Source organism: Cucumis melo, chromosome 4 (assembly GCF_025177605.1).
Source record: "Cucumis melo cultivar AY chromosome 4, USDA_Cmelo_AY_1.0, whole genome shotgun sequence".
Lineage (NCBI taxonomy): Eukaryota > Viridiplantae > Streptophyta > Magnoliopsida > Cucurbitales > Cucurbitaceae > Cucumis > Cucumis melo.
The window spans coordinates 3568890-3582929 of NC_066860.1; the positions used below are offsets into that span (position 1 = coordinate 3568890).

General features: G+C 29.7%; 1 protein-coding gene and 1 long non-coding RNA gene across 3 annotated transcripts; one reads left to right on the plus strand and one right to left on the minus strand.

The window, feature by feature from the left end:
* Positions 1 to 1204: 1204 nt before the first annotated feature.
* Positions 1205 to 9502, minus strand: LOC107992216 (uncharacterized). 2 transcript variants are annotated; one of them, XR_007820225.1, is made up of 3 exons: positions 8833 to 9045; positions 8318 to 8689; positions 1205 to 1885 (listed from the first exon to the last, which is right to left on the minus strand). It is a non-coding gene; the product is annotated as an uncharacterized LOC107992216 (long non-coding RNA). The 2 variants fall into 2 exon arrangements; XR_001764739.2 differs by lacking the exon at positions 1205 to 1885 and having other exon boundaries at positions 8084 to 8689; positions 8833 to 9502.
* Positions 8130 to 8831, plus strand: LOC103503849 (uncharacterized). The gene is made up of 2 exons (XM_008468223.3): positions 8130 to 8279; positions 8365 to 8831. The coding sequence occupies exons 1-2, from the start codon at positions 8216 to 8218 to the stop codon at positions 8682 to 8684; spliced, it is 384 nt and encodes a 127-aa protein (XP_008466445.2). The 5' UTR covers positions 8130 to 8215; the 3' UTR covers positions 8685 to 8831.
* Positions 9503 to 14040: the final 4538 nt, after the last annotated feature.

A 14040-nucleotide genomic window follows, 5' to 3' on the forward strand; every position in this document is an offset into this window, starting at 1 on the left:
TGGAGAGCCAGTTATCTTAAATAGAGGTACATTAAAATTTCAACATCCTTCACTTATGCTTTGGGATACCTCTTTTCCTTTCAAACTCTCCCTCTTCTCTCAAATTGCTTGTTCTTGAACAATCAAATTTAATTTCTCTCTATATAATAATAATAGTAATAATGTATTTTCATTGCAGTATCTTATGATGATCTATTCACTAAATTATGAATTCACTTTCATTTGTATTTTGAGTTGTTTTTATTTTTAGGTTTACAATATGAATTGAGGTTTATAATTAAAACTTGTTAATAGGCTGTGTCAACTTTATATCCAAATTAAGAGAAACTTTGTTTTTTATATGTGTACAAATGAGATGATCTTGAATTAAAGATTAAATGATTAATATGACTTTTTTTTTGGTAATAATTTCAACATTATTTTTTAAAAAATGATTGTTGATTCTTAGTGTTCACACAATATTTCCAGATAAATTTGGTTTGTGGAATTGCACTTGTATTGATGTTGTATTTATGTTGATTTGATGCGATATAATACGATCTCTAGAATTTGATCTTCTGATTCTCTTTCGACTGGATCACTACTACAAAAATAAACTCTCTTGACGGTAAAATCGTCATTGAAGCCAGTGTCAAAAAATTCAAAGTTCTTAACGGTTAGTAAAAACGTCAAGAATAGTGAACGTTGACAGTTTATAACCGTCAAGTATACAAATTTTCATGACAGTTTAAAACCGTCAAGAGTATAAATGTTCATGACAGTTTAAAATCATCAAGAATATGAATATTTATGACATTTAATAATCATCAAGAGTATGCTTTTTCATGACATTTAATAATCGTCAAGAAAGTGATTATTTATGACATTTAAAAATCGTCGAGAATTCAATTGTTTATGACATTTTAAAATTGTCAAGCATTTTTATATTTTTTTAAAATTGTAATTCAATTATATTTTAGTTCCTCTATTATGGTCTCATTGGTCCTGTATAGTGGTTCAGCAATTGTTCCATAAATACATATAAACGACAATATTCATCAAATATAAAACCTTTCACCTTATCATTTCCAAAACTTTGAAAATATTCATATTATTTACAAAATCAATATAAACAATTCCATCAGATCTCAAAGAATTCAACTCAACATCCTCTAATTAACAAACTTAACCCAAAAATATATCATATATACATAAAATTTTAGAATGACAACCACAACAAAATTTCAGAATGTCTATCATACCAAAATTTCATAACAATTCAATTCTTTTGAACAATTCACCTATGAACCCCTCCCCCTCCATATGAACAATTCACCTATCAACAATTCAACTCTTATGAACAATTGACCTATCAACAAAATTTCATAATGGCTACCACAAAAATCTTAAATTACCAAACGTCAAAGTATGTGCAAAATCTACTTACATATAACTACAATCTAACTTCAAACAACTCCTGCAAATTCTTTTCAACTACATAACTTGCACAACTCTGCCATAACTCCAAAACTACAGAACTCACATGACTCTAGAACTTCAACAACTCGAAACTTCTAACTTCACAACTTCAAACAACTTAACAAAATATCAACAATGACAAATATGAAATTTAACCTGTGAAATGCTTAGAATTCCAATACATTGGACTAGAAGGAACGAAGTCAGGATCTTGTGTTTGATTAAGGAACTTAGCTTCTCTAATGGCGGCTCTTGCTCTTCTTAGCCCTACTTCAATCCTCTCCAATTTTGTATATTCTCTCTGTCTTCTTGCTCTCACTTTCACCGCTAATTCATAACTACTATCATTAGAAACGTTTTTGATCACTTCATTAATGGCAGTCCCCGTTTCTCCCAAATCTTCGTTGACTCTTGTCATGTTTTGTTCCTATCATTATCATCACACATCCATATTAGCTACATTAACACCAGCTCGATCTCGAAACACAAAAAACAGTAATCAATCTTGATTCGTCTTAAAGTTTCCAACCCTTGTGTTTGAAAATTTCTACATGCAAAATGATAAATACAAAAAGAATCTCACTGGGTGTAGTTGAAGACTTTGCTTTTCGTCGTTCACTGGTGGTGGTGAGGAAGAAAAAGAAAGAACAGAGACATTCGTCGTCGCCACCTCCTCTGTCGCTATCGAAACCGAGGTATTAGAATGAAATTCCTCTCTTGTGGAGAATCGAGAATTGATTTCCAGCCAATTTTCCAAGTGGAGAATTGAGAAACGTATGGTGGCTTCGCAAATGCAAACTAATAATCCCAGTGGACGGTGAACTCAATACAGCCAAAGACGAAAGCGTTTGGCCACAACCACTAAACGAGGTGAGGTTCGGCAAGACGTTCGGCGAGATGAATCGACAAGCAACAACGCACAACAGACGACACAAGAAATTGAAAGAAAATTTTGGGTAGAAGGCACGCACAATGGGTAGGAGAGGCAAAAAGAAAATTTAGGGCTTAATTTTAAATGAAATATTTAATATTTTATTTATTTTAATTACTTAGTAAATTTTGACATTTTTAAAACGGCAAGAACTTTGGAAAATAATTCCCTCCGCCTTTTTATAAAAATTCTTGACATTTTAAAACGTCAAGAATTTAATTGATATAACTTGACGTTTTTAAAACGTCAAGAAAAAGTACATATTACTTGACGTTTACAAAACGTCAAAAATGATGAATTTATAAATATTCTTAACGTTTTAAAAAACGTCAAGAATTTAATAGATAATCATTGACATTTTTAAAACGTCAAGAAAAAATACATATTACTTAACGTTTAAAAAATATCAAGAAATCTGAAAATTGGCCTTTCATAAAAAAAATTTGACGGTTTTTTCAAAAAACGTCAAGAAATAAAAACCACAACCGTCAAGAAATTTCTTTCTTCTAGTAGTAGATGATTACGCTTGATTTGAAGAAGCGGAACACGTGATATTGTTGAAGTTGGAGTCTTAGAAGAAAACTCAAGAAAGCTTGTATCTTCAAAAGAGCTTCAATCTTTGAGGACAATCCACTTCAGGAGGTAGGAAGTCTTCTACCTCTTGGGAGAATTCTCTCTATACCTTCTACAATCAAAAATTCCTCCCACAAATGGAGAGAACTCCTTTATTTATAGAGTTTCCTAGTGAGCTTTTATGAACTTGAGCTTAGTTGGTCCATGGACCAGATCCGTGGGCTCAATTACATGTATTTGGATCATATTTAACTTTGGACTAAATTAAACTTATTTTGAGCTCAATTGAATTTTAGGCCAAGTAAATAATATTTAATTAAACCAAAATAATTAATTTGATCCAATTAAGACATGTGACATTATTAGAATTGACCAATTTGTCTTTAAATTTAATTTGGGATACATGTCAATTTTTAGTTAATCCCAAATGCAATTATTTTAGTAGGTGACGTGGTAATTTGTGATTAGTTCCAAAATGTCTTATTCTAAATTAAAATCCTAACTAATGCATCAAAGAGCATGTGTGAAATGGATAAAACTATATTATTTTTTCCAAATTAGATTTTATGAAATAAAAGAAAAGAAAAGAAAAGAAGAATTTGGTGTTACAATAGCATTCACTAGTTTTTATTGAGTGGGTGGTAGCTTTTAAGGCTTTTTATGTCTCCAAAACCAACTATGTTGACCTTTTCAATACTCTACCATCATCAACCTCCACTCCACAACATAGCCCTCCACACTTTCTACTTTGTAGCCATGTCTTTCATTATAAATAAATTAATTAATAAAAAATATATTCTTCTATTTTTCTTTCAATCATTTTATTGCAAATGATTGATTTCTCCTTCTAATTATTTGTAAGCTTTTGTAATTTCATCATATTAATGAACTTTTTGTTTTACATAAAATAAGAAATAAAAAGATTAATTTTAAGACCCAACCAGGATGAGATTATAACTTTTTATGCCCTAAATCTTCATTGCAAGCTAAACATAGAGAACATTTGCACAAGATTTTCAACGATATGTTTCAGAACACACAAATTAAATTGGATTTACAAATCAAACTTGATCAAATTTAATTTGTGTTCGTTCTTCAGTGGAAAATTTTTTGAACACTTGAGGGGGAAATTAACAATCATCCCAACTCCAACTGAGGCAATTTACCATTGAAGGATTGTGCTTATCGGAAAGCAAACGATGCCTTAGTTCAATGATGAGCAACTGAAGTGGGGGTTTTCAACACAGCTGAAGCCAACAAACCTGCCAGTTTACTCAAGTGGAGGGGATCAAAGTGTGGTGTATGGTGGCTTTCCAATCTATTTTGCTGTTCCCATCACCTTCACTAATGCATGGGACCCTTCATTTAATAATTTCAAGCCTTTCTTCTCCCAAGTTGCTTGTTCCTAGTTAGTTACCCAAAGTGTTTGTTTTTCTCTTTGCTTCAACTTATAGTGTAGGTCCTTACTCCTTTTATGTTTTGTACTCTTTTCGGCAAACTTTTCAATATATTAAACCTATTTAGAGGTTTAAGTTTTTATTTTAGTCTCCTTCAAACTTTCGTATATGTATTTATATGGTTTATAAGTGTAACGCCCGTTTTCGTATGGAAGGTGTTGAAAGTTGGCATTAAGGACGAGGTGGTGAAGTGAAAGACTAGTCCTTAAACCTCTCAACTAAATACATATACGAAACCAAGTGAAAGACTAAGTCTCTTAGTCCTCAAGTGAAAGCAGACTATCTCACAAAAGTGGTGAGACAGTCAATATTGTGGTGAGACAGTCAGCTATGTGGTGATCAGACAGTCAGCTATGTAGTGATCAGACAGTCAGCTATGTGGTGAGGTAGTCAGTTATGTGGTGAATCGGGAGGGGTGTGACACTAAGTTTCCGCCATGAACAAAAAGCTGGTCGAGTCGAGTAATGGTACGAGGCCCGGCCAATCCTGATACCAACTTTCAATTGGAGATGGCATTAAAAATGGATTCACTAGTTGGTTCGAGATTAGTAGTGAGAGAGAGATAAGGGTAGTTTAGGGTATTTATTAGCAGGTTAGAAAGACAGGGAGAGGGTGTGTGAGAAAGGAGAGGGCCGAATGGAAAAGGTGTAGAGTCCTGTCCTGCATGCAACAGAGAGAGAATAATGGTGGGTCATGCAATGTTAAAAGAGAGAAAGAATGAGTGGAGGGTCGTAGGAGAGATGGATTTGGTGGGGAGCCTTGCATGTGAAGAAGAGGGAAGAGAAAGATGGATTTGATTGGTGCATGTTAGAAAGAAAAGAAGAGCACACTGAGAATTTAATGAGTGAGAAAGAAAAAGGAGAAGAACAAAAAGTTTAAGGATAATAAAGAAGGAAGAGAGAGAGGGGAAAATATAGGAAGAGAAATGGAGAGTTTTGAAGGTAGGGCCGGTCAGAGGGAGGTGTACCCTTCAAACTAAACAAAGGGTCAGTTTTGAATACTCTGCTTCAGTCCTGGATTTGGTCTGTCTCCATCTTTTATTTTTTTTAAAAAATAATATCTAAAATAGGTTAGACGAAAAATAACTAAAACTTCTTTGCTCTTTATTCTTTTTCTTTTCTTTTATATATATATTAAAATTTCAATCTTCAATTTTAATCTTAAAAATATACTTTCTTACATCACTATTTCTATTTTTAATTTGATTGTTTTTTTATTAACAATCTTCTTTTTTTTTTCAATATTCTAACCTTTCATTTTCAATTTAATTTGATTATTTCCTTATTAACAAATATCTTTATTCTTTTTCTTTATATATAATACATTAAATATCACAATGTCATATTTTCATTTTTCTTATTAAATTTTACATTTTCAATTTAAATTTGATTATTTACCTATTAACATACATCTTTATTCTTTTTCTTTATATATATACATTAAATATCTCAATCTTAAATTTTCAATTTTCTTATTAAATTGACATTTTCAATTTTAATTTGACTAGTCTTTTATTAACCTTTTTTTTCTTTTATATAATATTATATATATAACAAACTACTAAAATATTTACAAATTATGTAACACAGTCCATAAAGTTATTATTTTTTAAATATTCTAAATTTGTCCTTCTATCTTCCTTCTCTTCTCTCCAATTTTTTTCTATATTCTTTCTTTCTTTCTTTCCTTTTTACATCGTTTAGATTCGTTTTTCTTTTCTTCTTTCTTATCTTTTTTTCGCTAAGATTTCTTTCCATCATCTTTCTTTCTTTTCTACCAAAGAAATCTTGAAAAAAATAAATAAACAAATCTAAACAATTGTGTACCAAAAAAATCTTAAAAAATTTTGTTTAGTCAAATCTAAACGTACCAAATTTTGAAAAAAAAAATCGTTCAAATTTAGGATATGATCATGTTGTCAAATCTAAACGACCAAATCTAAACGATCGTGTAACTCAATTAAACACGTGTAACCAAATTAAACGATATAATTGAAAATATAAATAATTTAAATTTGGCTGTCCAAATCTAAACAACCAAATCTAAACCAAATATATTACAGCGCATTTTTTGTATTTTTGTATTTTCTATTGTGGGCCTATAGACTTTTTCAATTTTCGGAATTGTCCTATAAATATTTTGCCGCTTTGTTATATTTTCTAAGAAGACTTGATATATATTAAATAGGGATCTTTTCAAAAATATAAAAAAGCAGCCAAATATTTATACTCTATAGAACAATTCTAAAAATGGAAAAAGTCCAGAGGCCCACCGTGTAAAATACCAAAAATGTCTCGTCAATAACGCGCGCATAATATATATGCGATCTAATACACGATCGTTTAGATATGGCTACAAGGCGATATTTAGATATAGTTGTAATTTATACGAGATCGTTTAGATATTACTATAATTTATACGCAATCGTTTAGATATGGTTACAATTTATTTTTTCAATTCTATCATTTAATTTTATTACACGATCGTTTAGATTTGGGGACCCAAATCTAAATGATTTTTTTAAAAAAAAATTTGGTACACGATTTTTTTAATTCTTTTGTTACACGATCGTTTAGATTTATTTACACTTGTTTACTTTTTTTACACTTGTTACTCCAATCTAAATGATTTTTTTTTTCAAGATTCTTTATACACGATCTTTTAGATTTTGCTATTTTGTTGTACACACTCGTTTAGATTTGGTTACCAAATGTAAACGCGTAAAAAAAAGACAATAGAAAGAAATCGCAGTAAAGTAGAAAGACGATGAAAAGAAATCAAAGCAAAAAACGAAAAGGAAAAGAAGAAAAACGATGGAAAGATTAAACAACATAAATAAAGAATTGAAAAATAAGAAAGATGATGAAAAGAAATCGCAGAAAATAAAAAGAGAAAAGAAGAAAGACGAAATCGCAGGGAAAGACGGAAGAGACGGAATAACAGGAGGAAGAAGAATCGCAAAAGAATAGAAAGATGAAAGGGCAAACCTGAAATATTTAAAAAATAGTTAACCTTATGGACTTTGTTACACGGGCCGTAAATAGTTTACAGTTTGGTTACATTTATGTAAGTTTTCAGTTAAATATCCACATTTCCCCTTTTCAAATTTCTTATTAAATTCATATTTTCCGATTTTAATTTGTTTATTTTTTATTAACAAACTTGTTTAATGTGTTTTCCTCCACAGATCTTTTAAATTAAACTTAATAAAATGGTTAAAAGAGTTTAGTTCCAAGAATTTTATTAGTTTATTCATTATGCGGGGAAGTTAATTCACGATTTACAACATACTATTAAAGGATGTTATTGACAGAGTATTTATTTAAGTAGAATAGAATACGAACATTGCATCAACAATTTTATCTATAAAATAAAGAAAGAAAAAGGAAAAGAAAAGGGAAACAAAAAGAAAACAAATCAGTTCAGGATTTGGATCTTCCTATTTTGGCTTCTCTGTTACATGGGGATGTTGATCAAATGCTTAAAAACAGTCAACCCAAATGAAATAATATGTCGACAGCACAGCACATCACACTAAAGAGTTAAAGACTTTGCGTGACAGTTTCAAATTTATTATTTCTTTTTCTTCCACACTCTTATTATTAATTTAATTTTAATTATTGCCATAATAACCAATCACAAAAACCCATTCAAAATACTCATATGAAAACACTAACATACTATAATTTTTCCATTATAAAGTAATAAAAAAGAAGATTAAAAAACATTGAATTTTGTTTTCTAAACCCACTTATCTCAAAACCACTCTCTGCAAGCAAACAATTTTCCTTCACCTATGATCAACCTCTCCACCATGATTGCTGCAATCATCATCCTACTCCTAAGTTTCATCAACGAAGGTAAAAAGGAATGTTAGAATTAATCCCAAATAAAATACCTTTCAGAGCTTTCTCTTCCCTTTTTCTCAGTTTGATTTTGTTGCAGGGTGTGCTGCTGGAAGCTGCAGTTTGGACACCATTAACATAGGAACACAGAGAAGCGGAAGGGAGATTGGGGGGCAACCTGAATGGAACGTTCAAGTGATCAACAACTGCGATTGTCCTCAGAAGCAGATTATCTTGTCCTGCCAAGGGTTTCAGACTATTGAACCCGTTGATCCATCGATTCTGTCAAAGCAAAGGGACAATTGCCTTCTCATAAATGGCGGAATTGTACAGCCTGGTTCTTCGGTTTCATTTTCCTATGCTTGGGATCCCCCTGTCATCATGCTCCCTCGTTTCTCTGTTTCTCTCTGTCCAACCTGAACCACCTAAACACTTCCAAAAAAAATCGTTAATATTAAAGTTAGGGGGAAAATTTGAAAAAATAATCGTTCCTTTTGTATGAAAAAGATTGTAATCGATTATAGATGATGCCTTAAGATCAATATATATCTTGAATTTGTTTCTTCACCTGATTGATCTACTAAAGATGGGATTAGACAGAGTGTTGTATGTTCGAATAGAAGAAGCTTTCATGTCAAACTGTTTTGTGACATGGGTTCATTTCTTGAGCAGCTTCAAACCTTTGCTTATTTTATTCATAGATCCTACAGCGTAATATAATAGATGAGAAGAGAAAAAAGGGAGGAAGTTATTCTCACCTTTGCAGGTAGAGAAAAGTTCATCTTCCTTCTCTGCTCTACGATTTTCATGGAGATCATCCCTTTCATTACGTAATCTCACTATCCCTTTTTAGTTATCTTCGTCGCATTATTGAAATGAGGTAATAGCCTTCTATTTCACGCTGCTTCTTATGTCATTCGTTCTCATCCTGATTGTGACCCTTTTAATTCCTAATTTCACTTTGATGGATAGACAGAACTCTCTATCAAACTAAGCCTTTCCTTCATTCTCTTCTCGCTATCTATCATCCATCTTGCCCTAAGCAATTGCATCATTCAAGCATTACCATTCTAAGCTTCCAAGTTATTTTGGCTTTCATTAACATTTTGTTTTTCTTTAAGCTTAATTAGTGAATAACTACGAAAGAGAACAAGGTTTCTTTGGTGTTCCCAAAGAAAGCAAAACACATACACAAACGACATAAACACGAATCTTGCAACTTGAATAACTAACCCTTTAAACTTGTCCATTCACATGTAGAATGGGTAGTGCATCAATTTCATCAGGTGCAGCTTCGGTCTAACTCAAACCATAAGTTAGACTTAAAAAGAAGTAAAGATAGACAACAACTTTACAAATAGACGGTATGAATATCGAATTAGAAAACAATAGCAAACGGCCACATAAATAACGTTCAAGATTCAACCTCTGTCCACAGTCGATTAAACCATTCAATTAGTTTAAGAATTCCAAAAATACAATTGAAGAATATACCATGTTAGGGCAGCTAAAAATCCAATGGTAGAGAGGGGTTAACACAAACACAAAATTAGGAATCAAACAGTATTGCCATACAAATCTTAGAGAGTATAACTGAAACAGTAAGAACAAATTCCAAAATGCAATCGATGGAGTGAACTAACAAGTCGAATTAAACAAAACAAAGAACCAAAAGAATCCATATAAAGCGTCGCAACGGGGTTTCAGATAAAATATAAGGAAGAAAGAGGAAAGCCTAGGAATCAAAAGATCATAATATTTTGATATGTTAAAGAAGATTTCTTGTCTTCCTCTTAACGTGGAGGTTGGTCCTTCCATTGTCTCTTTCTTCTGGGCTTTCTTATCTTTTGACTGTCCAAATTAAGGCTCGATGTAATTGAGTCGACCCTTGTTCATTGAGGTGGGGAGAGCGGATTTCGGGTCTTGAGCTCAGTATTGACTTATAGTTTCTCGGTTCAAATCTCTTATTAGGGATCGATCTCTACGTTATGAGCTTTCTCCCTTTCTTTCATTAGAGTGAGAATCTCAAATCTTGACTGTAGGAATCGAGAGCTGAAATAACAGTGACTATACCATAACATGAAGACTACAACAAATGTTGGAGAATCAATGGCCGCTTAAACTACCCGTGGAATACCGTGAGACTTTGCAATGCAACAGCGATGGAGAAATGTTGAAAGGAAACCGATCCTATCGGTAATTGTGAAAATTTCCAAAAAATGGAAGATCAATTTGAGATTTGTATAGATGACCTCTGGAGGCCCCGATAAAGCGGTCCAAGAATGGATTAAAAGTGACCTTCTACTTAGTGATAACAACCTTGTGAACGTGCTAATTCATTTCTGTGGATGATCTTCCATACTTGATACTTAATATTCTATGTTTTATACTTTACATCATATGTTATATGTTTTCAAAATTCAATGCTAACTGTTCTCTACATTTTTATTTATATTATACATATTTGTTACTCGATGCTCGATTTTTAAAAATACACAAAAAGAGAAAGAAAAAAAGAGAAAGAATTGAAATGCTTATAAAAAAAACAGAAAAACAAATCCAGAGAGGAAGAATAAAAACATAAGAAAAAAATGCAAAAAAACGGATAAAAAAGAGCCGTTAAAAATGAAAAAAAGAATAGAAAAAAGCTGTGAAAAGAAGAAGACGAATGGTAAAATAAGAGGTTCATTTTAGATAAATGGCAAATTTATTTTTAAATTGACAAAATAGCAAAACAGAAAAATCTAAAAAGAAAATTTCAGGAGCAATGTCTTAAATGCCCCTACCTAAGTGACAATCTTAAATACAATTACAGTTGTTCAATAAACCCCAAATACCCTATAACTAAATAAAACTCTCAAAACCCAATTAACACCTATCACCATCAAAGCTCCACATAATTTCTACAGTCGTTTCATATCTTTTTTAAATCATGCGCGTTCAGGCAGTGGACATTGTCAAATGCTGCTCGAAAAAGCTTGTTGTCACTTACGTCGAAACTCCGGCGTCTTCTTCTCCATCGGTTGCACTTTTCTCTCCTCTTGTTTGCAAGAAAAACTTTCCCCCTCTAATGTTTGTCTCTTGCGTCGACTATCCCCTCTCTCCCAATCTCCTTCTTTTCTTTTCTCAAATAAAACCTAAAAGAAGAATATTCAAATAATTGCAAAAATGTCATTGAGGCACAATTACAATTCTAAAATTTAAACTCAAATTGTTATTAAAAATATATATCATATATTATGTAATAAATTGTTTAAAATATAAAAAAAAAAAAAACTGAAAATCTTGTATTATCTATATGCGAGGAATTGTCCTTTGTAAAGAGGTATATTGAGGCCAAGAAAAATTCAAAAAAATGATTTGGCAGATGGTTTTGATATAAATCAAATTATTTTTTGGTTTTGCTATAAATGAAATTAATTTTTTAGTTTTGCTATAAATCAAATTATTTTTAGATTTGGCTATAAATCAAATTATTTTCCCAAAGAAGACATGCGAAAAAGCTCATTTTTCATTGTGTTTTAAATAAGTTTGGGCCTTTAATAAAAGGCCAGTTATGCAAATTTTCAAGATCAAGGATCCTATGTGTGGGCCGAACCTCCAAACTGTTCTAATGGGCTCGTAATTAAGCCCTTTTAACATGAACCCTTTGTACCCTATATTTCAAAAACGTTATTAAATTTAAAAATTTTCATCCAACCATTTCAAACATAATTATGCACAATTTTACCATTTTTTAGGTTGACTTAGAGAAATATATATATTAATATATATGAAACAATTTAAAAGATATAGGGAAAAAAAAAAAAGCTAAGATGAGCCGTATAAAATTTGATTATTTCTTTATAGTTCGTAAATTGTTTCAATTTCCTTGTGATATTTCAAAATGTCTTTTTAATATGATTTTTTTTTTCTATTTTTAATTGAAGACCGAAAATCATTTAATATTTAATATAATTTTTTTCTATTTTCATCTGGAGAAAGAAAATGACATTTAATAGAATTTAATTTTTCATTTGGTTTTTCATGTTGAATTTTTATATTACGTTGTTTCTTATAAACATTCAAACAAATATATGAAGTATACTAATATTTGATATGTACTCAAATATAAATGGTTTTACAACAACTTAATACATTTATTAATATATATTATTCTATTATCAAAATGTCAAAAAAAAAAAAAAAAGTATTTATTTTGGAAAGAGAAAGTGTTGTTTCTCATTTTTTTTAATTAGATTGAAAAGATATTTATTATAAAATTTTGGATTTTCATCTAGAGAGAGAAAATGACATTTAATATGACTTTATTTTTCATTTCGTTTTCATGTTGATTTTTGTTAATATGTGAAATATTACATTATTTATTTGGAAATATTCAAATAAATATATGAAATACATCATTAAGTATGTTTTATATATACTCGAATACAATTAGTTTCACGATAACAATCATCATTATTTATGTAAAATAAACGATTATATATATATCACAGTGTATATATATGCGGTTTTATTTTTAAAGAATTACAAATATAGTAAATATACTATAACTCAATTACCGACAAATTTCTATTGAAAACATGATCTATCACTTATATATTCCTATTAACGATATGGTTTTATTACTAATAGACTCCAAAAATAGAATTTACTATAAATTTTGTTGTATAGTGTTATATTTGTTAATACTTTGAGTTCGATTGTTATATTAAAATAATTAAAAATAAATAAATATATTTACTTTTCTTTCGTCGAATCAAGTTCCCATTTGGTACTTAATTTTCAAAATATTACAATTTTGTTTTTAAAAGTTTTGAGATTGATTTAAATTTAGTTTATAAATTTCAAAATATAACACTTTTACATTTAAATTTTTTAATTACAATTTAATCATAAATATTGGATATTTCTATTTTAAATTTAAAATTTTCCCTATATACTCTTTTTGATTTTTTTGAGTTAAGACATCTACAACAATTTTAAATACAGTAAAATAAACTAAAATATTTATTACATTTAGTAAAATTTTGAATTTTATTAATAATAGACAAACTTCTGTATAGTCTATTAATATAACGGATAAAAGCATATCAATGTCATAAAATCTGAAATTTTACTATATTTTATAAATAATTTTTAATTTACTATTTTTAACCATTTTTCAAATATCAATTATATTTTAGAGAGAGTCATTTTTTAAATTTTAAAATGATTAAAAATAAAACTTTATGTATTTAGCTTCTTAAAAAGTATTGAGATCATTTTAGAGATAATCATTTCTTTTTAATTTTTAAACGATTAAAAAATGAAACTTCATGTATTATCTTTTTAATAAATATTGAGAACATTCAAGAGATAATCAATTTTTTCCTTTATAATTGTAAAACGATTAAATAATAGAAATTTATGTATTGTCTTTCTTTTAAAAAAAAATGAATCAACACTTTTTCAGAAATTTAATATAGGTAACGAAAAAATGAAATTATTTACAAAAATATAATAAAAAATACTTGAACAAGAAAGTTTAATAAATTTTATTATATTTTATAAATAGCTTAGATATATATTATTTTAATATCACATTTATTAATCTTTCTTTAAGACAGAGATAACATAGTTAAAAAATAATTGTTTTCATATATCCACTTTTTAGTACATTCTTCTCCAACTTTACCATATCCTCCATGGGAAAACTCTATCATCGCCATCTTCTTCTTTTTCTTCTTCAAATCAACGATGGTATTTTTTATTTTTTTTTTTGGGAACGGATCTA

Excerpts from the sequence above, each read along its gene's own strand:
- LOC103503849 (XM_008468223.3), top strand. The coding sequence starts at position 8,216 with ATGATCAACCTCTCCACCATGATTGCTGCAATCATCATCCTACTCCTA. Across the intron at positions 8,280-8,364 it reads CCTAAGTTTCATCAACGAAG|GGTGTGCTGCTGGAAGCTGC; the intron begins GTAAAAAGGAAT and ends ATTTTGTTGCAG.